Source organism: Crocodylus porosus, unplaced genomic scaffold (genome assembly GCF_001723895.1).
Source record: "Crocodylus porosus isolate Cpor-Errol unplaced genomic scaffold, CroPor_comp1, whole genome shotgun sequence".
In the NCBI taxonomy this organism is placed as follows: domain Eukaryota; kingdom Metazoa; phylum Chordata; order Crocodylia; family Crocodylidae; genus Crocodylus; species Crocodylus porosus.
The window spans coordinates 11,486,840-11,513,219 of NW_017728912.1; the positions used below are offsets into that span (position 1 = coordinate 11,486,840).

Sequence of the window (26,380 nt, forward strand, 5' to 3'; positions counted from 1 at the left end):
AGCTAATCTTGTTTCTACAAAATTAACATCAATTGCAAAAATATCACTTATGCCTGAAGTCTAAAAGAAATGGGTAGCTAATTACTTAAAAGTAAAAGATATAGAAAGGTTTGGTGAAAGTAATTGCATTCCTTTGCTCTTTTGGAATGAATTATTTCCAAGGATTTTTCTCTTAAATAGATTTAATTCTGGGTAGGAAACAAACTAAAGCTGTTCTACTTTTCCCTAGTGGCAGGAAAATATGTAATTGTTGCATCTTGCCTGGAAACATTGACAAACATGAAGGATCCCACTAGGCACGTCTACACAAGACACTTACTGTGCAGCTGACTAATTAGCTGCACAGTAAACATCATGTGTACCCATATTAGGCTGAAGTAAATTACTGCGGAATAAAAAACTCCACAATGGCACGCATGTAGATGCTCCTCTGGCTGGCTGGAGCATGAAGGTGCTTCACTGTATGGGCTACCTGCCAGCTAGCCCCATACCAAAGCAGCCTCGACCCAGGTTGGAGCAGGCCCAGACTGGCAGGCTAACCCCCTGCCAGCTGGGGCTGCTCTGACCCAGCTTAATGTGCTAGCTCTCCCAGGCTTATGTGCAGACATGGCACCCAGGAACAGTAAACTCCAGAGCTAATTCATGTGTACTAATGGCACATGTAGATGCACCCAGTGTTAATAATCAGAGGAGCAAAAAAAGCACATGATAATATATAGTGTCTTGTATTCAGAGCTTCCTGGTCTAAGCCCTGGTTAGAATAAAGAAAGCATATCTTCTTTCCAAGAAACCATCACCACAAGAAACACTGCTTGATGTGACCCTTTCCCCCGTTCTCACAGGTAAGAGGGAGGTAGTTAGCCATCATAGTCTCAAGTCAGGCAGAAGACAAGGTAGAGGTACACCTTATAGGCTGACTGGATCACAGGCGTATGCTTTTGTGAGCCACAGCTCACATCATCAGAAACTTAAGCATCTCTTGATTCAGTTAGTCTGCCTCTGCCTCACCTTCTGCCTCACTGGAACCAATCATTGCAATCATTGCAGGTTCTCTTCCCTCAGCTCAGTGAAGGAATTTAACTCTTTACTTATCTAGCTGAGTTTTGGGGAAAGAGTGGTGTAATATTGTTTTTTCCAGCTCTGGTCTTTCTTGGGAACCAGAAATATTGGAAAACTTCTACAGGTGTGAATATGCTCAGTTCTTGGTGTGGAAAGCTGTTCCTGAATGTGTTCTTTTACCCTTTTCAAAATGGACGTGTCTAATGACAACCTTAAACAATTGATAAGAAAGCACACAGGCAAGACATTTGGGAAATATTTGGGGAATGATTGGAAAGTGCTCTTGCTACCTGACTTTGTATCTGCTACTACTATTAGTGGGGCTTGTAAACAGAAGTAGTGGTTCACTCCTGCAATACTTGGCTGTTTGGATTGACTTAGTTTGGCTTTTCTTGTTTCCCTAGGTAATATTTTCAAAAGGGCTGAAGTGGCAAAGATGCTTCTGAAAACTTTGTCTTCAAATCATGCAAGTGCCACTTCACGCAAGGAAAACATTAAATTAGTTTCTTGTTTCCAACAATAATGAGATTTTTGTCTCCTTTGATTCAACATGCTTTTTTATACTGAGCGTTGGCTGTGAATAATTAACCCAATAACATCTTACAGTAAACCACAGTTGAAGAAATGCTAGAGAAACCAGTGCTTAACTATTTAATCTCTACAGAATTTTGCTGTCTGGCAATTTTTGATTCACATTGTCTTTATGCAGGTTAATGGCACTCTGTCATTGATTTCAGTAGGAGCAGAATCTGTTCATAATATGTGAGAAGTGCTTCCCTCTGTATTTATAAAATGGCACTTAAATGGAAGTTCTAGTTATGTATGCAGCTGTGGAGACACAATCCCCATGTATTTCAGTGGGAGCTCCAGGTATTGAACAGTAACAGTACAGGACAAATGTGCAAAGTTGTCAGGCAATCTGTCTGAAGAGATTAAGTTCTAAGCATATGTCACAGATTATAATTTTGTTCCTCCCTTTAACCTTTTGCCCATCCCTACTTGTTGCAGAATGCTGTCATCACCCCAGATTACCTCTGACTAAGAAGAACTCTTATAACTCCCTTTCTGAACTACCCTATTGATCATCTGGGAGGGGTGCCGCATGTGGAACCCAGATGGCCCTCTTGCCTTAGCATTCCTCCCCAAGAGAGATGTCTCCATTCTGCCAGAGTGGTGTGGTAACAGTAGATTGTTTCCCCTTGTCCTTAGCTTCCAAGTTAGGTGTTTTAAAAGAGGGCATTTCAGAGTTGCAATTTTAAAAAGTTCTTTAGAAAACCAGCTCTTAATATAATATACTTGAAATGACAATGGAAACCTTTTGTAATCATTATCATACAAGTTCAGTTGTTGGTCACAATTTGACATAATGAGATACTACATGCCATATGGTAATGTCTGAATATCCTTAGCAAAAGGCAGGAGTTGGTCCCTACTTCATTTGAAAAATAAAATAAAATAAATTGCTTTTAAATTACATATCTGGGGCCTGATCCAATTGACTCAATGACATGGATGAAAATCTTGCATATGACTTTAGTGGGCATTGAATTGGGCAGAATCAGCATTCAAGATAGACTTTCGTAAGTTTGGCTCTAACCTAACTTCCAATTAATATAAGAAATTCATTGTCAATCCCGTAATTCCCAGATGATCTCTACTATGCCTTATTGATGGGTCATTAAGTGACTCAAGAGTCCAATCCTTGAGCCACAGACCAGTCCATAGAAATTGCAGGTCTTTCCACCTCCCTACAGCCTATCCACCAGAAGGAGGATAGGCTGTAGGCCAGGATTTCTCTTCCTTTCCTTCCTCTACTCTCTCTTCTCTTCTTCAAGGTTGAGATAGTTTACCTTAAAATGGGCAGCTGCTTGGCTGAGGTTGCAACACAATTGGAGTCAGTCAGTAACCAGTTTCTCACAAGTCTTGACACTAGCATCCATTTTCTTGAATGTGCCTTCAGTGTGTCCTTGTAGTATTTCCTCTGACCACTGCAAAATTTCAGGCCATTACTAAGCTGAGAGAAGAGCACTTGTTTTGGGAGTCGAGAGTTAGACATCTGAATTCAACATCTGGTCCGGTGAAGCTGGTACTTGAGTATCGACTCAGTGCTGGTAACACTGGCTTTAGCAAGCATGCTGGTGTTTGTGCAGTGATTTTTGTAATTTGATGTGGAGGATTTTCTGGAGACATCGCTGCTGATACCTCTCTAGGCTTTTGAGATGATAGTAGGTCACTCATGTTTCACATGGGTAGAGGAGAGTGGGGATGATGACTGCATCGGAGCCCTGGATTTTAGTGTCTTTCCAGAGGTCACGATGAATAAAAACATGCCAAAGCACTTTCCCAAAGGAGGCACATAGACACCAGATCCTGTGCTGGAACTCCTCATCAATGTTCGCTCTCTCAGAGAGGTGGCTGTTGATATAAGCGAAATCCTTGACTACCTCCAGGGTCTTTCCCTCAATGATAATTTGGGAAGTTGGTGGTCACATTCATAAAAAAACCCAACAACTTAAAACCCTCAAAAGGGAGGACATAAGCTAGATAAAACATATTTAAGCTTTAGTGAATGTAACTGGGAATCAGTGAGAGACCAAGTTATTAATGATTCAGTAGAGAAGATACTTCAGCTAGGCACTGAGAGATCCTTTTAAAGATGCCTCATAATGTTAGCACTGTTAGGTGTGCAAACATCTATATATGATTCACAAGATAAACCTGATTTCAAATAGAAATCCATAAAGTCAAGAACATTCTGACCTGCTTATGGTGTTTCTGAGTTATTTGCAACCAAGAATTTCTCTTTAATTTTTCTATAGTCAAAAAATGAGTGAAAGCTAAGAGCTAGCATTTTCTAAGGGGTATATTGAGTCTAAATAGGTTGAGAACCAGTGTAAAAGATTATTTTTAAGATCTCCATGAGACTGCCTCCCATAATAGTGGTTTATCAAATGGAAGTCACATTTGTGAACCTCAGCCCTGTATCTGTCTGTGTCCTTTGATCTTTTTCTCTTATCTATTTAGATTGCAGGCTTTTCAGATTGGAAACATGCTCTCACATAATGAGTGTATATGGTGCTTAACAGAATAGGACTTTATATTACTGTAATACCTTTTCATAAAATGTTGGGTTTTTTTTTTTTAGCCTTATATATGCGACTGTCATAGAGCTCAACTTCTGACAATCTGTTATTCTAATGATTTTAAGACACATTTTTGCCCCCAGTTTTTTCATTTAACCTTTTAACAGCCAGCCCAAAAAACAGGCAATAAATCTTGGCAATATCAACATACATGCTTGCTGTATTACCAAAGAAGACATTTGAACATAGCTACTAAACTCTTGTGCAACTTTGTAATAAGGAGTGAGTATTGTTGTTTCCTTACTGTTATGCTTTCAAAATGTATCTGAAGTTTGGACCATATTCTGCTAACTGACTTGTACTGTATAGCTTGTTACTCTACAAGGGCTTCTATTAAAATCAGTTGAATTGCTCATTGTATAATGTATTGGGTAATGCAAATGAATGTGGTAGAATCTGAGGTTTAAGCTAAGGAAGTACAGACTAGATGAAAGTACTGTAAGGTAGATACATAACTGATTGGACTGGATCATCCTGCTGAATGAGTAGTCATCAATGGCTCTAGTTGGGAGGCAGAATCAAGTGGGGTTCCCTAGGGGTCTGTCCTAAGTTGGGTGTTGTTTAATATCTTCATTAATGATTTGGATTGATGGGGCTGAGTGCACACTTAAAATCTGTGGATGACACCATTTGGGGTGAGCATGTAGATGCTGCAGCTGTTAGGGCAAGGAACAATGGTCTCAAGCAACAGCAGAGGAAATTTAGATTGGCAATTAGGAAGAATTTTGTGATTAGTCAGGCATTGGGACAGGCTACCTAGAGAAACTGTGGAATCTCCATCCATGGACATTTTCAAGAGCAGGTTGGATAGACACTTGGCTGGGATGGTTTAGTCAGAGACGATGCTGTCTTGAACAGGGGCTTAGAATCAGAGGATCACAGAAAATTAGGGTTGGAAGGGACCTCAGAAGGGCATCTAGTCCAACCCCCTGCTCAAACCTGGACCATCCCCAACTATATCATTCCAGCCAAAGCTTTGCCTACCTGGATCTTAAAAACCTCTAAGGATGGAGATACTACAACCTCTCTATCTAGCCTGTTCCAGTGCTTTACTGTCTTCCTGTTGAGAGGGTTTTTCCTACTATCTAACCTAAACTTCCCCCTTGAAGCCACGTGAAATCATTGCTGTTTGTCCTATCATCTGCCACCACCGAGAACAGTCTAGCTCCATCCTCTTTAGAAACACACTTCAGGTAGTTGAAGGCTGTTATTATATCTCCCCTCAGTCTCCTCTTCTCCATAGTAAATAAATCCAGTTCTCTCAACCTCTCCTCAGAAGTCATGTGCCCTAGCCCCCTAAATATTTTTGTTGCCCTCCACTAGAGTGGGAGGTCCAAACTGGACACAGTACTCTAGGTGTGGTCTCACCAGTGCTGAGTAGAGGGTAATAATCACTCTTCAATCAGCTGTCAGCACTATTAATGCAGACCAGTATGCTGTTAGTCTTCTGGGCTATTGGTTCATATTCAGCTTATTGTCCACCGTAACCTCCATATCCTTTTCTGCAGAGCTGCTGCTTAGTCAGTCAGCTCCCAAACTGTACCAGTGCATGGGATTGTTCTTTCCTAAGTGCAGGACTTTCCACTTGTCCTTATTGAACTTCATGAGATTTCTTTTGGTCCGATCTTCCAATTTGTCTAGGTCTCTCTGAATCCTAGATCCACCCTCAAGGGTATCTACTACTCCCTCTATTTTGGTGTCATCTGCAAACTTGCTGAAGGTGCACTCTATCCTATCTTTCAGGTTATTGATGAAGATACTAAATAAAAGTGGCCTCAGGACTGACCCCTGGGGCACTCCACTTGATATTGCTGCCAACTAGACACTGATCCATCAATTATTGCCCTTTGAGCCTTAAGATTCAGCCAGCTTTCTATCCACCTTACCAGCCATTCATCTAACCTGGACTTCCTTAGCTTGTCTGTGAGAACATTGTGGGAGACCATACCAAAAGCCTTGCTAAAGTCAAGCTATATCACATCCACTGTTCTCCCCACATCCACAGAGCCCATCATCTTGTCATAGAAGGCAGTCAAGTTGGTCAGGCATGACTTGCCCTTGGTGAATCCATGCTGACTGTTCTTAACCACCACCTTCTCCTCTAAGTGTTTAGAAATGAATTCCTTGAGGATCTGCTCCATGATTTTTCCAGGGATCACGATGAGGCTGACAGATTGGTAGTCTTCTGGATTCTTATCCTCTTTCTTGAAGGGCGCTATACTTGCCCTTTTCCAGTGATCTTCAACCTCTCCGGATTGCCATGAGTGTTCAAAGATAATGGCCAGTGACTTGGCAGTCACATCAGCCAACTCTCTAAGCACCCACAGAAGCATTGTATCCAGCCCCACAGACTTGTGGACATCCAGCTTTTCTAAAGCATCCCTAACTTGTTCTTTCACCACTGTGGTGAAAAAGGCATTGAGCACTTCAGCCTTTTCTGCATCCTCAGTCACTAGGTTGCCTCTGCCGTTCAGTAAGGGACCCACACTTCCCCTGATCCTCCTTTTGTTGTTGATATACTTGTAGAAACCCTTCTTGTTACCCATGTCCTTTACCAGCTGTACCTCCAGTTGTTCTTTGGGCTTCCTGATTTCATCCTGCATGCCAGAGCAGTACTCTTATACTTCTCCCTAGTTGTTTATCCACGTTTCCACTTGTAATCTTCTTTTTTGTATGTTAGTCACTGGAGAGTTCCCTGCTAAGCCAACCTGGTCTTCTACCATACTTGCTTGTCTTCCTGCGCATAAGGATGGTTCATTCCTGCACCCTCAGTAAGGTTTCTTTAAAATACAGCCAGCACTTTTGGACTCCCTTCCTCCTGAGACTAATCTCCCAGGGTATCCTACCCATCAGTTCCCTGAGTGAAGCAAAGTCTGCTTTTCTGAAGTCCGTGGTCCTTACTCTGCTGCTTTCCTTCCCTCCTTTCCTCGGTATCCTGAACTCAATAATCTCATGGTTGCTGCTGTCCAAATTGCCATCCACTTCTACATTCCCCACCAATTTTTCCCTGTTTGTGAGCAACAGATTAAGAAGAGCACGGCCCGTAGTTAGCTTCTCCACAACTTGTACCAGGAAGTTGTTCCCAACACTCTCCAAAAGGTTCCTGGATTGCTTGCACACTGCTGTATTGCCCTCCCAGCAGATGTCAGAGTAATTGAAGTCCCTCATGAGAACCAGAGCCTGTAATCAGGAAACTTCCACTAGCTGTCTGAGGAAAGCCTTATTTACCTCAGCATCCTAGTCTGGTGATCTGTAGCAGACACCTACCATGACATCACCCACGTTGCTCTCCCCTCTGAACATGACCCAGAGACCTTCAACAGGCCTATCTCCAGTTTCATGCTGGAGCTCTGAGCAATAAATCTTACAGCTCTTTTACATATAGCACAACTCTTCGTCCTCTTCTCCTCTGCCTATCCTTCCTGAAGAGTTTATACCCATCCATGATAGTGCTCCAGTCCTGAGACCTATCCCACCATGTCTCTGTGATTCCAATTACATCATGGTTCTGTGACTGTGCAAGGACCTCCAATTCTTTCTGCCCATTTCCCAGGGTCTGTACATTCATGTACAGACATCTGAGGTGACTAGCTGATCGCCCTGCTTTCTGCATTTCCTTGTGAGGTCCTTTCCAGACCTACTTTCCCATGATCCTATAATGCGTCATCTAAATTTGATACAAAAACCCATATGGCTTTCAATCATGTAATCATTTTTAATAATCCTTGTATTAGGATTATATTTATTTTTATTATTGTAAAAGCTTTGCTGTTGTTAAATAAAATTCTAGGAGTATAGTGTTCAGACTTTCAATGATCTGAAAATCCTTTTGTCTTTTGTTTGTGGATTGTTTATTTAAGTTTTTTTTTTCAGAGACAGTTGAATAATTTGTTAAACAGTTTGCTGTTGACACTGGGGATGCAATAGTGAAATATAACTAGAAGAATAGCTGCAGATTTTACTACTTTTGTCACTCAAGTTTGTTATGATCTTTTATTGGCACACATTGTTTTTCTAACTTGCACAGAACTTTGCATTCATAACATTACTTTTGGATCGGCTGGGATTTTTATCACTTATTACAGCAATAAATGTAAACAATGAATGCTGATACATGAAGAGAGCAATGTTCAGATTGAGTAGTATAAATCATGCTGGCTTACACAGGGCTTAATAGCAGAATGGAAGGTGTTTAGTTTCCAAAAATTACACTCCTAAAGTGTGTAGACATGAAGGACTGAACTTGTTGGGTTTTTTTGTTATTTGTCACAAATATTATTTCATGTACTAAAAATAATATTTGGGAGCCAAAGTAGTGATTTTTTTCATGATCCCATTTTTTTCTGTTAATAAATATAACAAAAAAATCAGTATCTTCCTTTTAAATAAAGGTTGATACTTTAAAACATACTAATCTATTGCTTACTGAAGAAATATTGAGAAGACCACAAAATGGCCTTATTCCAAAATTCTGGTTCTCAGAAGTCTTACCTCCAGTTTGTCTTGAAACTTAGAGTTCAGTGGCATCCATGTTAACCAGTGTTTTTAACCTCAGAGATTCTTACTCCAGACACTTTGTGAAGAATTGTAACACACATGTAAATATTTATATGCTTTCAGGGTTCAAGTCTTGTTAGAAGTAAATCCAAACAGAAACTGACTTTTATGTATAGAAATACATGATGTGTTACTATTTCTCCCTTTCTTTATTTTTCTCATAAGTTTATAAATCTTTAGAGGTAAGGAAATATTATAGGAGATGTACCTCCTGGGAAAGATAAGAGAATGCTGAAGTTTTTAATTTCCTAACATTTTTTATCTTATTTTTAATCTTGTTCTACAAACACAACAGATCAATTCGCTTCCTAATCTGAGAAGATTTACATCTATAAGTATTTATTATGGGGGAAATAACCTGAAGGTAGGCTAGGAATTCCAATTTTTACAATTGACTTTTGGTGGTCTTTGGTTGATTGAGAACAAATCCCAAGGCATAGATGCATAATGTCACCTTCCCAGCAGCTTTGGTTATAGTGCATTGACTCCTCCTGTTATTTTTTCTGATACATCTTTACTTTCTCAGTGTGTGAAAGCCTGTCACTTTAAAAAGAAAGAAATATTCTAGGAGGAAATATAATACTTTGGCAGAAACTTACAGAAATCACATAGGAAGAACATATAAGGTTCATTACTTTGATTGCATCTTGGAAGCAAAATATTTTTCCTCTCAGAAAAGAATTTTTGTTCTTTCCCGTTGTCGTCTTATTTGTCTTGCAGCACTGTGTATCCTGAAAGATTGCAAGCACTCTCTAGTAGCTGCATATTGCACCTTCAAAATGTAGCCAGTAAGGCCAAAAGTAGTATAGTTTTATATTCTAAGACTAGCAAGCACTTATTCCTCCAAGCCATATATCATGAAAATGTATTATTGGTAGTATTAGGCAATAGAAGTAAGAAGGCAGTGTAAGTAGATGATCCAACAATTTTGCCCAAAGTAGAGAACAGTAATTACAACCAGTTACTTTGCTAACACCTACTCACTGAGGCGTACATCATTCTTGAAACATGGTATCCTATGTCATTTATTCAAAAGTAAAAAAATGTCAAGCAAATGATTTTAGCTAATGACACAGAGACAGCCACACACATTCATGTTTCTAGGCCGTTACAAAGAGGCTAGGAAATCTGGGTTGTTCTAAAGGTACTGCAATTGCAGTTATATATCTGGCTTTAATAGACTCTCCGAGAATGTGTTTGTGAGAGGAGGTGATTTATACAGTTTACTTGTATATGTTTATGTCTAAACTTGAGTGAGACAAAATTTTAAGAAGTTTAGCTGAAAAAAGGAAATAACAGAAATAGTTGGATCTAAGGTGGAATATGTTATTGAAGATGAAATGAAATGTTTGATTGACCATTGCTGATTATGCTGTCATTTCAGTGGGTAAGAATGCTTGTGTAAGTCATTAGATTGTGAGGTAAGAATAACTTGTTTCTCCCACTAATGCAAAACCTCAGTCTTTCTGTCTGTTGAACAATAAAAAGGAGATTACAATTCTCAACTGAATAGGAGAGAGTTGTATGGTGCAGATTTGCAGTACCTATAGCTGATCAAAGGCAGTCCTTATCAGGCATAACATGTTGATATCAAATTACAGTGTTGCCCTCTACTGGCATCTGCTGAAAGCTGTTAAGCATCTATTCATCAAAAACCATAAACACCGTGATTAATTTCTGAAGGATGTTGTTTAATAGATTTCAGACCAGCTCTAAGTCATCTCCTGAAAGCAAAGAACTCCTTCTATAAAAAGAGTGGGGGCAGCACTTAGCTGTCATCACTCTTCTGGTTACAAACCTCTACAAACTTTACCTTCAGAATACAGAGCCGAAAACATAAAAATGTCAGCTGGATTAATTAAATGTTTCAGTATCTGATAGAGTTCCAGACCTTACGGCATGGGTTAAAGACATCAGGGGTCACAGGAGATAATGTCGTATTTCAAGCAGATGCAGAAAAGTAAAGACAGTATTCTACAGCAAACTTGTAAAAAAATCCATGTATTAGTCCTTAATGAGGTAAGGCAAGGCAGTCCTCACACACGTGAGTAAAATCCAAGGCTACACATGTTGCAACAATACCTAGTGGATCAACCATAGTACTCTTTAAAGAGCAATTTCTTTCATCCGACTCCAGTAGAGGCTTTTGTAGAATTGTAACTTTTTTTTGTAAGCTTTTGTCCCAGGGACAAAGAATATGATATCTTTTTGTTAAAGCAATTCAGGAGGAGCACCTCAAACTGGTGAAGACTGGAAAAAGGAAATGTGTCTGGTTTGCTCTAAGTCCAGATGAATGTCCCCATAGTTGGGGAGGCAGGAAGCCCTCAGGGTTAATTCTCTCTATGACCTTTAGCAAATCAGTTGTGAGTTTTCACATCTGTAAAGTAGAGATAATTTTACTTGCTTACCTACTTTACAGGATTGAATTAAGGGACAATTACTGTTTGTACAGCTCTTAAAACATGCCATAGTTTTGGATATGTGCAGCTGCTTTTATCAACACAATTAGTTCTACATTGACTGGCAGAAGTTTTATTGTTTAATTTGCAGTTGCAAATAAGGGTTTGTTATACAGTTACCAGCTTACATAGCTGGAACAGGCTCTATTTGGTTAAATAGAAAATAGTTACATAATATTAATTTATCCAACCATACTTTTGTAATGGAAACAATCTGATTTTCTTCATAAAGCTTATATGTACAGAAAGAGTAGATCCCAAATTCAGATGCCCGTACATTGGCCAGAATGTGAAAAAATAAATCTTACTTCAGAAATTATGAAGCTTTATTCCTATTCACAAAATATGAAACTACCTTATAAATTCCTAGCTTGTGTAGATTTGAATATACCAAGCTCTTGAGTTCCACTGGTTGGTGACCACTGCACTAGTGTATCTTGATGCACCGGTAGATCTTGGAGCCTCTTGCGGTAGATCTCGGAGCCTCTTGGAGTCAATCCGAGGCTGGGGTGGGGGGCTGAGTGCTCATGTGCATACATGCCCCAGCCCAGCAGGTCAGTCCATGGGGGAGGAAAAGGATGGGGGCCAAAGTGAGGCCCCTGCAGTGAGGGACAGTGCTGCAGGGGAGGAGCAGGGGTAAGTTGAGTGGGGCCCCGGCAATATGGGACTTACCTGCTGGGGAGGCATGCCCTCCAAATAATTTTTTTCTCCCTCTGCCTCAATCTGCACCCCCCTTTCCCTCCTGCCAGACTTACCTGCTGGGGGGAAGGGGGTGGCGGCAGCGTATAGTAGATCTTGGATTGCTTTAAAATGCCAAAGGTGATCTCCTGCTTCAAAAGGTTGGAGACCACTGCACTAGTGGTAATAGGAGTAACTTAAATTAGAATGAACAGAAACAATCCTGATTTATGCTGATTTGAAGAGGCTAACCCTATGAGGTACAGAATGTGAGAGGCTGAGTGAGCTTGATGTGAGGTGCTGATACATCCAGTAAGTCACTAGGCATGTCACAAAAGTTGTTGAAATTGTGGTGGAGCAAATTTTACTAGAATATATTTAGTTAAATGAATAGAAGCAATAGGAGTAGGTTTTCTAGTTAAAATGCATGGTGAGACCCAGATGGCTCAAGTGATGAAATGAGGAAATTGTCTCTTGCTACTGACTGACCATAAAAGTGACCATATATTAACTATGGTAGAATTCATGCCGACACAGATGTTACAGGACCACAGGGTTTAAAAAAATAATCTTTCTCTGTACATTTGTATTGTTTAAAGAAAAAATCAAGCAGCTAAAAATGCTATCTTGATCCAGCTCAAATGATGCCCCAGCCAATCTTTTGTCCTTTCTTTGTGGTTTCCTCAGTGCTCAGATCTCTTTGTTTCTGTCTGAACTGAACATGAACATTAGGCCAGAAAAATGTGCCTCCTTTTGATAGTTAACCCATGCTGTGAAAACTTGATGTACTAAGGTAGTGCTTCCTTTCACCAGCCCATATTTGTGGATTTTGATGCTTATTTTCAGGTGAGCGTCCCTACCAGTGCCCTTACTGTGACAAAGCTTTCAGCAAGAATGACGGATTAAAGATGCACATTCGTACTCATACGAGGGTAAGTGTGGGTTCATTTCTTTTAATTGCCACTTGAGAACTGTGATTGTCCATGAGCATTGAACAGAAAAATATGTTATTGCTATTTCAACAAAAATACTATTTGCCCTTCAATGTATTAGGTGTAAAAGGCTTACTCTGTTTATCATTTTAAAATTGTAATTCTGGTTCCTGCATTAACTTGCTGTGTGACCCTGGACAAATCATTTAATTTTTTTTCTATGCTTAGCTTCCCTTATATAAAAAGGGATAATTATTATTCCTACATATCTTATAAGATTGTTTTGATATATTAATTAATGTTTGACATCAATTAATTAAATAAAAATTCTAAAACATTACAAGTTCTCTAAATACCCCATTTTTTGTTGTCTGTTTCTTACTTCTACTGCCTAGTTTGAAGTCAAAGCCTTGACATGTATGTTTTCTAAGACCAAAGGCCAGAACCTAGTCAGTTCTTCTTGCCCCTCTCACTCTTGTGCCCCTCTACTAGAAGGGATGGAAAGCCACCCTAAACAGCTAGGTATGAATTCCCCTTGCATAGGTGGAAAGCCAGCAGAGATGTCTCTAAGCTACCTGCCTCTGGCCATAAGTAGCACATTGCGCTCATATCCTAGCGCTTCCCATGGCAGGTCATTACTGCTGCCATAACTTAAAACAGATTTCCATGTCCCTGCTTGGTACTCCAAATAGGACTTAAACATGGTGCCCAGAAACACTGGTTTTCAGGTCATTTGTAGTTCTATGCAGCACTTCTGTGTGGTTCATAGAGAGCTGACTGTTCCCATGATGTTTTTAGTTCCTCCCTATTCCCAGCTGCTAAATGATTTTAGAAGTACTAAAAATGCCCATCTTCATTCTGTTCTAAAAATACTTGAAGGACCATTACAGAGAGGATGGAGATGGGCTTTTCTCTTTGGCCATAGGACTAGGAGAAGCTACATCTTGAGTGGAAATTTAGGTTGGAGATTAGGAGGAACTTTCTGACTATGAGAGTGGTCAAGCATTGAGACAGACTACGTAGAGAAAGTGTGGAATTTCCATCCTCGGGAGTTTTCAAGATAGGTTAGACAAATGCTTCTTTGGTATGGTTTGCTCTCAGGGATGATCCTGCCTTGATCACCTAACTGATGAATTAGATGATCTTGTGAGGTCCTTTCCAGCCCTGCATTCCATGATGTCACTTTGCTATATGGGGGTATTTAAGCACTCACAGGTGCATGTTGTATCCAGAGTCAAGAAAACGGGTTGTTTTAGAGACATAGAAGCTTTAATTTGCCAGAAATTGAATGTCGCTCTTTTGAGAAGTAAGTTTTCATGGTAGTTCTCTCTTCTGCTACTTAAACATTGAAACAGTCATAATAGCACACCTTTATAGGGATTTTATACATACATGTCAGTCTGACAGATTGTTATTGCTTCTTTTTTAAAAGTCATTGCTTACACATATTTCCATATGTCTTTCCACATTGCCACTGTTACATGTAAACAAAATACCTTTGAATGGTTTGAAAACACTTGTATTAAATGGAACGTAATGAAAGACTGATTAAGGATTTATGCTCATAAGAGGACATGAGGAAAAAGAAAATCATTCAAATTCTGTTTCTACATGACAGAACCATGATTTAGCCAAACATGATGATTATTCACTCAGCAGTAGGACTTACTAAATGTGAAACCAACAGCCACAGTTCAGCAATAACTGCACTTTACAACGTGAACATTGCATGCTGCTAAAGGATGCAGTGAAGTTTAATGTTAAAAATAGCTTGAACAGAATGTTGCTTTGTAATAAGGCAACTATTTAATCAGTATATTATCAGCTCAGCAGCAGTGAACTCAGTATTTCCACGTACACTCAACTGGTACCATAAGAATATGGCAATTTCAATACATTTGAGATGTAGCACCCCTCTAGTAAGGGGATGTGATGTCATATCTGTCTTCTTTTGTGTGAAAAAAAGAATACAAATTCATGCAGCTGTCTTACAGATTAATTAAAAGTATGCAGAAATTCACAGAGTCCGTTTTTGTTGTTATCGTGTTTATATATCGTGTTCACCCCGTAAGTCTAAAGCCTATAAGTACTTTTTTTTAATGAGTGGGTGGCATTTTATATAAACTAACACCTGAATAGTGATCTTTCATTTCAAAATGGTGGTCAGTATTGGCATGTTACTAGCTGGTTTTGTTTCAACAAGCTTATTTTTACTTCCTTGCACCACAAATCTGTGTTCGCAATCAAGTGGTAGAAAAATTTAAACCATTCAATATTTTATTAATATTTCAATATTGAGTAAACCCCTTTTGATTTCTATATGGCACACACAGCAAAATCTGCTCTGAATGGTAATCCTCCCCCTTATTTAAAATGTATTCAAATCAGGATAAAACATTGGGTCTTATTTGTTTTTTCTGAATTTGGATATTTGATCATTTTTTTGCAAAATTTTACACAAATTTGCACACACATACCCTCATATCTGTCATGTCCTAATTGTGCTCCTTAAACTACTGAAAAGGATGTGCACAAGTGAAAGAGAACACTGGAAAAGGAAGACTTACACACAGCTGAAAGGGACTGAGGCAGAAGGAAGAGAGAAAATTCTAAAAGTTAAATGAAATGAACTAAAATAATTACTGACAAAAATATTAAAATGTATATGGAATGCCATTATTAAAAGAACTCATTGGGTGCCCATCGCTGGGATAGCCTGGTGCTTTTCAGGACTGAAGTTGTAAATAATTAATATCTCATTAAGGATTAAGTTACATTAGATCATATTCAATCTGTGGAATGTTAAGCAGTGTTAAATTTAGAACGTGACATGAGCAGCTGCATGTTAAGGATTAATATTGTTTCTTAACTGCACAGTTCTGACTTGTCATTAGAGAGTGGATGAGCTGGCATGTTTAGAAGCCAGGACACTATTCATGCTCTGGGTGGGGGAGAGATGGGAGCAGTGTATCCTGGGAGGACTTGCTCATTTTTATTTCTGTGGAGCAGAATGAATTTACCCTAGGTAGGTAACATGGTCCATAGTTAAACCTTGCCTGAAATGATGGAACTTTGAGATGCTCAGAGGGAACTTACCATGAGTTGATGAGCTTTAGCATGTGGACACTCGCATTTTAAGTGCCCTTAGCATGATCTAAGTGTAAAGTGTAATTTCACCCTGAGAGACGCAGAATAACTTGAAGAATTGATACCTGCAAGTTGGACGTCACTCAGTAAGGATCCTGGCATTGGCCAAGGGAGAATAGTGAATGTGAAGAATACCTAGAAGAAAGTCTCAGAGGAAATACCAATTAGAAAGCCTTCACAGCAATAAATAAATGTTTATGTAGAGACCATTAAGGTCCTCTCCCTAGAGGGATCCCTAAATACAGGCAGCTTAAAGAGCAAAGCAAGTGCATGGTCTCTGATATATATCACACAGTATAGTTGCAGACATAGGCACCGAGTACTTGGGGAACCTGAGGGCCCTGGCTACCTATGGGTAGAAGTGAAGGTGACCACCTGTCCCTAATTGAAGACTGACAAACACAAGTTACCATGTATCCCTGCAAGGAGCTGTGGGGAGCAGGATACAAGGGGTGTCATGTACATGTGGTGTGCACACATGCACATGGCCAGGAATACAACTCCCTCAGCTGCCTGGAGGCAAGTCTAGGGAGAGGGGCAGATTGAGGTCCCTACAGTGGGGGATGGAGTGCTGGGGACTGGGCAAGGGGCCATTGCCCAACCAGGGCAATGCATGGGGTCTGGGGCTGGGGTGGGAGCAGGGCAGAGCCACAGGCAGCTGATCCAAGGGATGGGGAGGGCACAGTCCAGAGGAGGAGGACATGGGGGCCACGTGCCACCCAGGGTTGTGCATGGGGCACACGTGGATGTACAATCTTGGGGCTCCCTACCCTACTACCTTCCCCCTGGGGGCTCCGCACCACCATTGTGAGGTGCCCTGTGCCCACCCAGCAATAGGAAATAACTTCCAGTGGATATACTCCAACATTTTGCTTACATATGACACATCCAGACAAGTGCAGCCATGTGGTATGTGGTGCCACAAATCTGTCTCTGGTGCCATACACCACACATTCAAGCATTTCCTGTGCAGTGGTGTTTTTTGGACCCCATGCAGAAAATAAGTAGGGTAGCGCACGTGGAAGCAGCATGCGCTGCCCAAAACCAGAGGCTGGCTGGCCAGAGCCATGCTCTGGCTAACAGCCAGGTTCCCAGCTGCAGGAGTGGCAAAGCTGCAGCTTCCCCAGCCCCCAGGTCCCCAGGTCAGGGGCTGCTGAGCCCCTGACTATAAGAACTTAAGGTCTTTAAGTTAAATAAGGCAAGTTAAAGCAAATATTCCAAAGAAGTTAGAATACTTATTTTACCTCCTAGTGTATAAGGACAGATTTACAAGTGAGAGAGTGTTCCTTGGATCCTGGTTTGGTGGAGCAGCTGGCATTCCTGAGGGAACATCCCACTGCTGGGGTTCCTCAAGCTCCAGGTGTAGACCCTTCTCACTCTGTACCTATTCGGTTTTTTTTATTTGTTTTTAGAATCTTGAGGTGCACTTTCACAGAAACCCCTGCACCTATCTCCTTGGAACTTGGCAGGCTTCAGGCCCTCAGAAGCAGCTACTAGCCCTGCTGGTTTCAGGCCCTCAGAAGCAGCTACTAGCCCTGCTGGTTTCATCTGAATCTGCAAAACAGTGACAAAGTTATAGGTATTTTAGTGATTCCCTATTATAGTCTATGGCCAAACCTTCTAATCAGTGCCAAATCTCTGAATCTGAATTCACGGCATTGAATCACTATCCCTCTGAATTGGCCAAATCTTAATCAGAGACACTTGCTGCTTCACACAGGCCTAATGCCTAGTGTTTCATAAGTGAATTAGGTTGTTCATTTATATAAACCCCTTGCCTTGCACGGGCAGACTTCTCATCTAGGCAATGTACCATGAAGGATCACATCCTCAGGTTAAATTCTGAGAACAGAATAAAAAGCACAGCTGTACTAGAGAAGAGCCAGGTGGTGATATATATTGGTAATAGTAGTAGTAGTATGCAGCTTCTCCTGTTGGAGAGAGAAGAATTTACCACATACCAATGATTTGAAAAGCTTCCTTGAGATACTAAATCAGTGTACTCTGTTTAGTGATTCCAGGTAATTAAAACAAAGAACAAACCCAAAAGAAATTCTCTAACCAAAATTTGTAGTTTTTTAGTACATTTTAACTCTAAATTCTACAAACCATCTAGGTAAGATTATAACATAAAGACCCACCAGGTAACTTCACACATGGCACAGTTTTATTCTATGAAGTGCAATCCCCAATTCATTGGTTTTTACATTGACAGTTGCCATTTAGTGTTATGTAAGTGTACTACAGATACAGTCAACTCCAATGAAGTTCTGATGGGACTTTTGTGAGCTGGTGCAGGTAGAGGTCCCAGGACCCTAGTTCCTTGCCGTCTGAGCTTCCAGATTTTCAGCTTCCATAGTTCCAAGCAATCTATAGAGCTCACTGCTTCCAGGTCAGACGTCCTGGAGTTTCAGAGGTCTGTGGCAGACTGCTGCAGAGCTAGGCACAATTGACTTTTCTGTGAATTATACAATTTTTGGTTTTAACTTGAGTCAGGAGAGTCAACTGTTGAAATCCTCCAAGAAATCAAAAATCCCTTTTTTTTTTTTCTGGCAAGCTGTATGGCTAAGGATTACTTTTATGAGTAGTTGTTTCCCCTCTGTGATTTCCAAAAGTGCCAAGGCTTTGTTAGTGAAAGGATATACTTGAGTTCCATAACCTAAGAACATTTTCATCTGGATATTTACCATATTATCTCATACCACACACACCCAAATACATGCCTTGTTTTTGAAAGGTAGGATTTCCAGCAGGTGCTTTTTGGGGCAAAGTGTGTCTTGTATGTGAGAAAATACAGTAAGACCAGTTTCTGCCCATGATGGTAAAACAACATAGCTTTGGATACTTTGGGAAATAAATGTTGTAATGGGAATGATAATATATAATATATTTTTATAAAATGATTCATAGCTATGTCATGTTGAAGTATATAGTAGTGGTGTGCTTATTTCATAGAAAATAATACTGAACAGATTTTAAGAGATGGGTCATTTCACAAATTTTAATTATAATACAATATTAAGTACCAGCCAAAAGAAAAAAAGTAGTTTTTTTTAACATTTTAAATTTTGCAGGAGAATAGGCTTGCTTATTAATATCAAGTCAGTTAAAAAGTGTTCCATAAAGAGTGAACACCTTTTTCCTCCTCCCATTTCCACTCTAGAGTGGAAGCTTTACTCCCATGTTTAGAGTAAAAAAGCAAATGTGTAAAACAGTACTTTTTATGATGCTGTGAATATTTGCAATTTCTGGTGCAGCCATTTCATGCATTCCTCCCCATAAAGAAAATCTGTTATAGTCCCCTAGCACTGTAGAGCAAAACCTGAGTCCAGCGGCTTTGCTCCAATGAAAAAGAATGAAATTACAGCAGGGGTAAAGACAAAAGTGTGCTTCAGAGACCTCTACTGTGTGACCAGAGACTTCTGGATACGGGCAAATATAATCTCAAACTACTTTAAAAAGGGAAGGTGTGTCGGTGATAGCGGGCATGGAAGGGCTTTTATAATGTAACTCTTACTTTTGAGGTCCTGTAGTGGTACAAGTGAGCTAAATCACTGTAATTTTAACTCTGTATGAAACAAAGCTTCATACTACCTGCATATCTGTTTTTGTGTGTTCCTTCCAAAGTTTCCTGTGGAAACACACTGCAGAATTCTTTCCTATTGGTAGCATCAGTAAAACTCTTGCTACATGGATTCTCCATAATGCTGTGTTTCAGCTTGCTGTTAATCATATAAGGGACCCAATCCAAAGTGCGTTGTATCCCAAATAAGATCAGACCTATTCCTTACTCAGAGCAGGTTGTTGTCATCTTGAAAAATGATAAATGCTTTTCAGATTCAAACAAAATTAAACCTTTATAGGTGTTTGACACTGACTGACTGCTATTCAGCTACAGTTGTTATCTTTAACCTTTCTAATGATATCGTTCCAGAGTTTAAGTACAAACCCATGAGGTCTAGTCTAGAAATAGTTTTCCTTTGTTTCTAGAATACAAAAAAAGGACAACACTTACAGCACAATGGATAAACCTTGAGGAAACTCAGGAAAAAAACCACATTATTTTCATATATGTGATCAAATTTAAAAAATAGATTTACATTTGTAATCATCTTTAAATATTTTACTTAAACGTAACAGAATAGAGCCAATGAAAAATGAAGTCTTTAAGCAGCAGCATTCTTTGTATGGTCTAGAAACTTCACTTCAGATGCATATGGATATAAAGCCATGTATTTAATTATATAGTTTAATTATCTGCATACTTTTTAATGCGTTGTCTATATTACATAGTAATAATAATTATTAGGATTGGTTATTTTACCAGTCAAATAAAGTTTGGTCAATTGACTGGTCAAATAATGTAAAATATTGCTGATAGGACCAAGTAGTCCACAGAAAAAAAAAATTACAAAATTTTCTTTAAGAAATTTGTCACAAACAATAAATATATATATTTCTGTCAAGAAAACTACAAAAAAAGTAGGGTTTTTTTTGTAAAATTGCTATAATCTTTGACTGGTCAAAAAATATGCATTCATTTGACTGGCCAATAGGCAATATTTGACCAGTCAATTGACCAGCTTGCCAACTCTAATAATATAATAATAATAACCATTCTACTTCTTATCAGTAGCTCTCAACACATTGTGACTACAGTGGGTGTCACGGAGTGGGGCCTAGGAGCGGCCGTGATCTCTCTAGCATCCCCTACCGTGCCAAGTAGGCGATCCAACACCCTCTTTCTCGCCCACCACGTCTTGCTGTTATATAGTTTTAGAAGGGAGGGTGCCTCTTGTCGCCTTGGACACGGTGCTAGGATTGTCCGGGCTCCTACTCTGTATAGAGTGACCTGGTGCACCCCAGCCTTATGGGCTAGGCGTGCCTCCAGCCTCCCCTTTAGCACGCCCCAAGCCTCGCAGATCTTCCGGATGTTAACCTGCCCATACACTTTCCCCAAAGGCTCTCTCAAAAGGCCTCTGCCCGAATGTTCTCTCACACCGGGCCTTGTCTCTCAGTCCACACCCTCTCCGGGGCGTCTCTCAGTCCGCGCCCTCTCCGGGGCTTCAGTCACCTAGACAGTGCCCCACTGGGGCTAGTTTCTCTCAGTATGCGCCCTCTCCTGGGGCTTCAGTCATACAGACAGTGCCCCACTGGGGCCAGTCTCTCAGTATGTGCCCTCTCCTGGGGCTTCTCCGGCTATCGCCCACCCAGGGCCGCCCTGCTCAGGCTTCTCTGAATTGGGGCTCAGGCGGCCCTAGCCTTACCTGGCCCCAGACCCGCCTTCTTGGGCCTATGCCCCCCTGGGCTTTTGCCAGCACCCCCACTGGGGTCTGTTCTGATATTGCCCCCACACGGGGCTGGGGTCAAGACACCCCAACCGCAGTGCCACCCCAGCACCAAACTACTGTGCCTTCCCTGGCACCACTCTCTGTGCCCATACAGGGCACCAGGAACCCCCACCCTACTGGGGAGCTCCCCTGAGCCCTCCTCCTTCCCCTACAGCCTCACCCAGTCCTCCAGTATTACACAATAACAAACAGGGAACATAAATCCATGAGCCAACTGGCTATAACTACAAAATAAGCCTCCTGGCTAGAACATAATTGCTGTGCCACCATGGCTCACCTTCCAAGCCTCCCTGTCAGGGTTCTCTCCACCCCGTACCATGCTGCAGCCACTCGGGTGGTCAGGCTGCTCGTCTCTGCTCTGCTCTGCGCTGCTGCAGATCTGCTGCTCCTTAGGCTGCCAGAGGGGAACTGCCACTTAAGCTTCAGCCTGGGCTGTTTATAAAGGCCCAGCCCTGCCCCCTTCTGGTCACCTGACCAGTGCAGTTGCCCCAGCAACTGGCACCTGAGCTGCCCTGAAGATTGGCAGCTGCCCTTCTCCCTTCTTAGGAACAGGGCACCTGAGTGCCCCTGTGACAGTGGGAAAAAATGGTTTATCTTTGATGTTACTTTTGGAATAGATTACAAACCTCAAACTCTGTTGGAGTAGCAGGCCAAACTAACACAATGGGCACTTCCACACATGCTGCTATAGTGGTGTTGTTACTGCACCATCATTTAGTACTTCCTCTTGGAAGTACTGAAAGATGGCCCAGTAACAGCTGGTACTGTACCATGTATGCTGTGCAAGGTTATTTTTAGATACTATGTTGCCATAGTGACATGCTATAACAGGGGAGCATGTTACTACAGTGATGCAGCTATGGTGTCATGGGTTTTGCTCACAGATGCTACGTCACCATAGCACGTTGCTATGTTGACATAGTGTCACGTGTAGATGTGCCCAGTGTGATCAAAAGTGGAGACCCAACCAGGACCACCACTTTCCCAACCACCTCAGCAGCTGTAACCAGTTCCCACCAAATTGCCACTGATGTGTTTGCAACCTGGTCACTGCTGATGATTGTGTTCATTTTCTCCTTGTCACCAAATTGTTGACAACATCCTGGCTTTGTGGAATGCATAAAATTGCTTGGTAGGCTGGAGCTAGCCTGTAGGTCAGAAGCTGTCAATCCATAGAATTAGATAGCTAACTGCAAGGTTTAGTTTATAGTTTATTGTGCAAAATTCACCATGAGCAGAAGAGGGCCTGAATATAATACAGTATAATATTTTATTATAAGGGCCTGAATATAATAAAAGGCCTAAATATAATAAAGGGCTTAGTCTGTCTGTCTATAACGCTCTTGGAGCACTCTGACTGGTTACTAAAACAACCAATCAGAGTGCTCCAATAGTGTTACAGACAGAAGGCGGCAGCGGCATGGCAGAATACCACCATGACAACAGGGATGGAGCTGGGGGGTAAGGCCAGAGGCGCTGGCCTCGCTTTCCCATTTCTGGCCCTGTTCTCTAGAGTCAGCGGAGTGCTACCATGACGGTGGGGATGGAGGGGATGAAGTGGCGAGGGGCAGGGTGAGGCCAGCACCTCTTGCTTCTCTCCCACCCCCTAGCCCTGCTCCTTGAAGGCGGCAACACCACTGGGTGCTGGCGGAGAGGGATGGAGGGGACAGCAGGGCAAGCTCTCTTCCCCCACCCCACGCTCCCCCCACGCCGATCCTTGGAGGTGGCAGTGGCGCAGGGGTTTAAGGTTAGCAAGCTTCCCACCCCCTGCCCCTTTCCTGCCCGCCATTCTTGATGGTCAATTCAGTAGTCTTCTATATCCTCTCTAGTGTTCTGATTTAGTATTAGTTATCATAGAAGTGCTTTTGGCTTGTCTCTGCATCTCTTCTTTACAAATATTTCCCTTCCACTTATTTATACTATATTCTCTCACATGTATTGACACACACTTATGTTCTTAAACTCCAAAGCCATAGATTGCTTACATTCTAAACAAACATGAATGTGTTAGGTATTTTTTGCATTAGCTAAGCAGAGAAATGTAGAGGGGGAAAAATGTTTAGCACCCTTGTTTAAAAGCCTTATTTTTCATACTCTTGAAAACATTTTCATAATCCTCTACTTGAACAGTTACAAATGAAAATTGTAAAGTTTACTAAATGTAACAATATGATATGCCAAAGGTAAAATTTCAGTCCTGGATAAGGAGGTGAAATCGTCATATACTTTTCCAGTGGGATTAGATGGCAAATCATCCCCAGATCAGGAGAGACTTCTGGAAAAATCATTGCAGAGGTTGATTTAGGTCTGGCAGCTGCTAAACAGAGCACAGTCTGGGTGGCCGCAGGTGTCAGATCTAATGCGGGAATAAACAGAGAAGGAAAGAAAGAAGAGCACTCAATATCTTTCAATGGTAAAAAGAGAAGAAAATTCCAGGAACTTAATATTAAAATATCACATAAGTAAGGAGCTACTTTAATAAAGGTTATTTTATCATATTTAAAAAAAAGAGCGGGGGAGAGAAAATAAAACTAACAGTGAACAGGGAATTTGTGGAACTTCTTGATGAAGTGAGCTTACAAACTATATCATCTTGGGGAGATTCTTTATACTTCCTTCTTACAAGTGCAGTTAGTTTTAGGTTCTTTCCAAAGTGCTATATAATCCATATCATCATGTTTCTTGCTGCAAGGCCCAAAGCTTAATTGTTGAATAAGAAACAACTTATAGCATTTTACTGCCATGTAATTTTGAACATTATTAAATGTGATCATAAACGTGTGCTCAAAAGTAATTATGTTGAATCAGCATTTTCATTTAGTCTTAATACACTCTCTTATGACATTAAATTCCAGATTGTACCTAGTCATAATGAAAAACAGAGAAGAGAAGGCATTCCCAAGTGCTTTTTCATCACTTCTGTTAAATATTATATGTTTATACTTTATAAAATATAACAAGGAGACCTGCTTTGCAGCTTATTTTAAATCTAATTTAATGCCTGCTGACTGTAATGTTCAGGCTTGTATATTTCATGTGTGCTTGTGATTAAATACTGTTTAGTCTTAAAGGTTGGCCCATAAGGGAAAACCTTAAATAAAGTACATGGGTTTTTTAGTAAATATTTTGAAATTAAGAATTGCTATATACAGTTTTACATTTGATTCCATTACTTGCATGAGTACCGCAGATGCGATGCTCACATTTCTTTAAGCATGTTTAAAGTGACTTGATATTCAGAGACCTTTCTCCCAGAAGCCAGAATAAGTATAAGTGATGAGCTATAATGAAACTCAATCCATTTATATTTAGATACTTAACTTTTGCTTATGCAAATTTGCAACTTTGGCCTGTATAAATATTTAACTGAGAATATGTCCACTTTGGAGGAACTGTTGCTACTGTATAGAATCATAGAAAATTAGGGTTTGGAAGGGATCGTAAGAGGTCATCTAGTCCAACCCCCTGCTCAAGGGAGGACTATCCCCAACTAGATCATCTCAACCAAAGCTTTGTCTAGCCAGGTCTTACAAACCCCAAGGATGGAGATTGCACAACCTCTCTGGGTAACCTGCTTTACTCTACCCTTCTAGTAAGAAAATTCTTCCTAATAACTAACCTAAGCTTCCCTTGCTGCAACTTGAGACTGTTGCTCCTTGTTCATCTGCCACCACTGAGAACAATCTAGCTTCATTCTTCTTTGAAACCCCCCTTCAGGTAGTTGAAGGCTTCTGTTAAATCCCCTCTGCCTCCTCTTCTCTAGACTAAACTAGCCTAGTTCCCTCAGTCTTTCCTCATAAGTCATGTCCCCAGCTCCCTCACCATTTTTGTTGCCCTCTGCTGGAATCTCCAGTTTATCCACATCCTTTCTGTAGGTGGGGGGCAAAACTGAATACAGTACTCCAGACGTGGCCTCATCAGTACAGAATAGAGGAGAATAATCACTTCCCTTCTCCTGCTGGCAACACTTCTACTGATGCAGTCCAGTATGCCATTAACCTTCTTTGTACTAAGGATACACTGTTGCCTCATATTCAGCTTATTGTCCACTGTAACCCCCAGGTCCTTTTCTGCAAAGCTGCTGCCCAGCCAGTCAGCCCCCTGCCTGTACTGAGGGTGTGTCTCTCACTGCCCATGTCTCACACCACTACTGGCTGTAGCTGAGGTCTCCCCAGAGTGGGGGGGTAACCAGGCCCAGGGCTGGGGCTTGGGCATACAGATAAAACATCCCATCCCACCTGGGTGGGGGGCAGCACTAGAGTGCTGAGTGCTGGGACCGGGCACTTGGGGCAGGGTCTGGGTGGTGCAGAGAGAAGCAGGTGTGTGGGGAGGCACTGTGGGCAGGCTAGTTCAGCTCGACCCTTGGGAAGGTGGCAGCTGGAGGAGAGTGGGGGCCAGGTGGGAAGTGGGGGCTGCCCAAGGGCTCCGCAGACTTAGACCTGGTGGGCATGTGGGTGCCAAGTGGTACTCAAGGTGGGGCCCAGCCCACACAGTTCCACAGGGATAGGCCACAGCCACCCTGCCTGCAAGATGACTGCTCAGGGCATGACACTGGGCTCAGGGGGCTCCCAGCACTGGGCTCAACCTCCCAGCACACCAGGCCTGGAACCAGGAGTGGGGCAGAGTTGCCCCTGGTGCAAGGGCCCAGCTGTGATACCCAGCTGCAGGAGCCCCCAGGGCCCCAGGAACAACCACGTGGGGCGGCGCTTGGGGCCAAGTCAACTGAGAGTCTTCAGCACAGCGGCCCTCCTCAGTGCCTGTCCAGGCCCCGGCCTCACCCACTTGCAGCTCCCCTCAAGGGGCCAGGCCAGGCTGGAGGGTGCAGCCTGGGGACAAGCAGAAAGCAGACTACATCATTGCCTGTGTTCTCCTGACTCTGCCCCCGTTGCCTGCCATGATGCTGGGACCTGTGGCTGCTTCAGACAGCCCAGAGTAACAATTTCAAATAATTTTTTTAAAACAATTTCCTTGCACAGCTTCTGGCACACTAAGGAAAATGTCTCCACATGCCACTAATTGGCACACATGCCAGGGGTTGCCTATGTTTGGTCTAC

General features: G+C 41.5%; 1 protein-coding gene across 3 annotated transcripts in view; it reads left to right on the forward strand.

Annotated features, from left to right (window-relative positions):
* Window positions 1–26,380, forward strand: part of PRDM5 (PR/SET domain 5) — a 160,651-nt gene that overhangs the window by 118,069 nt on the left and 16,202 nt on the right. For all 3 annotated transcript variants that reach the window (XM_019534032.1, XM_019534033.1, XM_019534034.1), the window contains exon 14: window positions 12,743–12,828. In XM_019534032.1, the coding sequence (XP_019389577.1) occupies window positions 12,743–12,828 (86 nt within the window). The remainder of the gene's footprint in view (window positions 1–12,742; window positions 12,829–26,380) is intronic.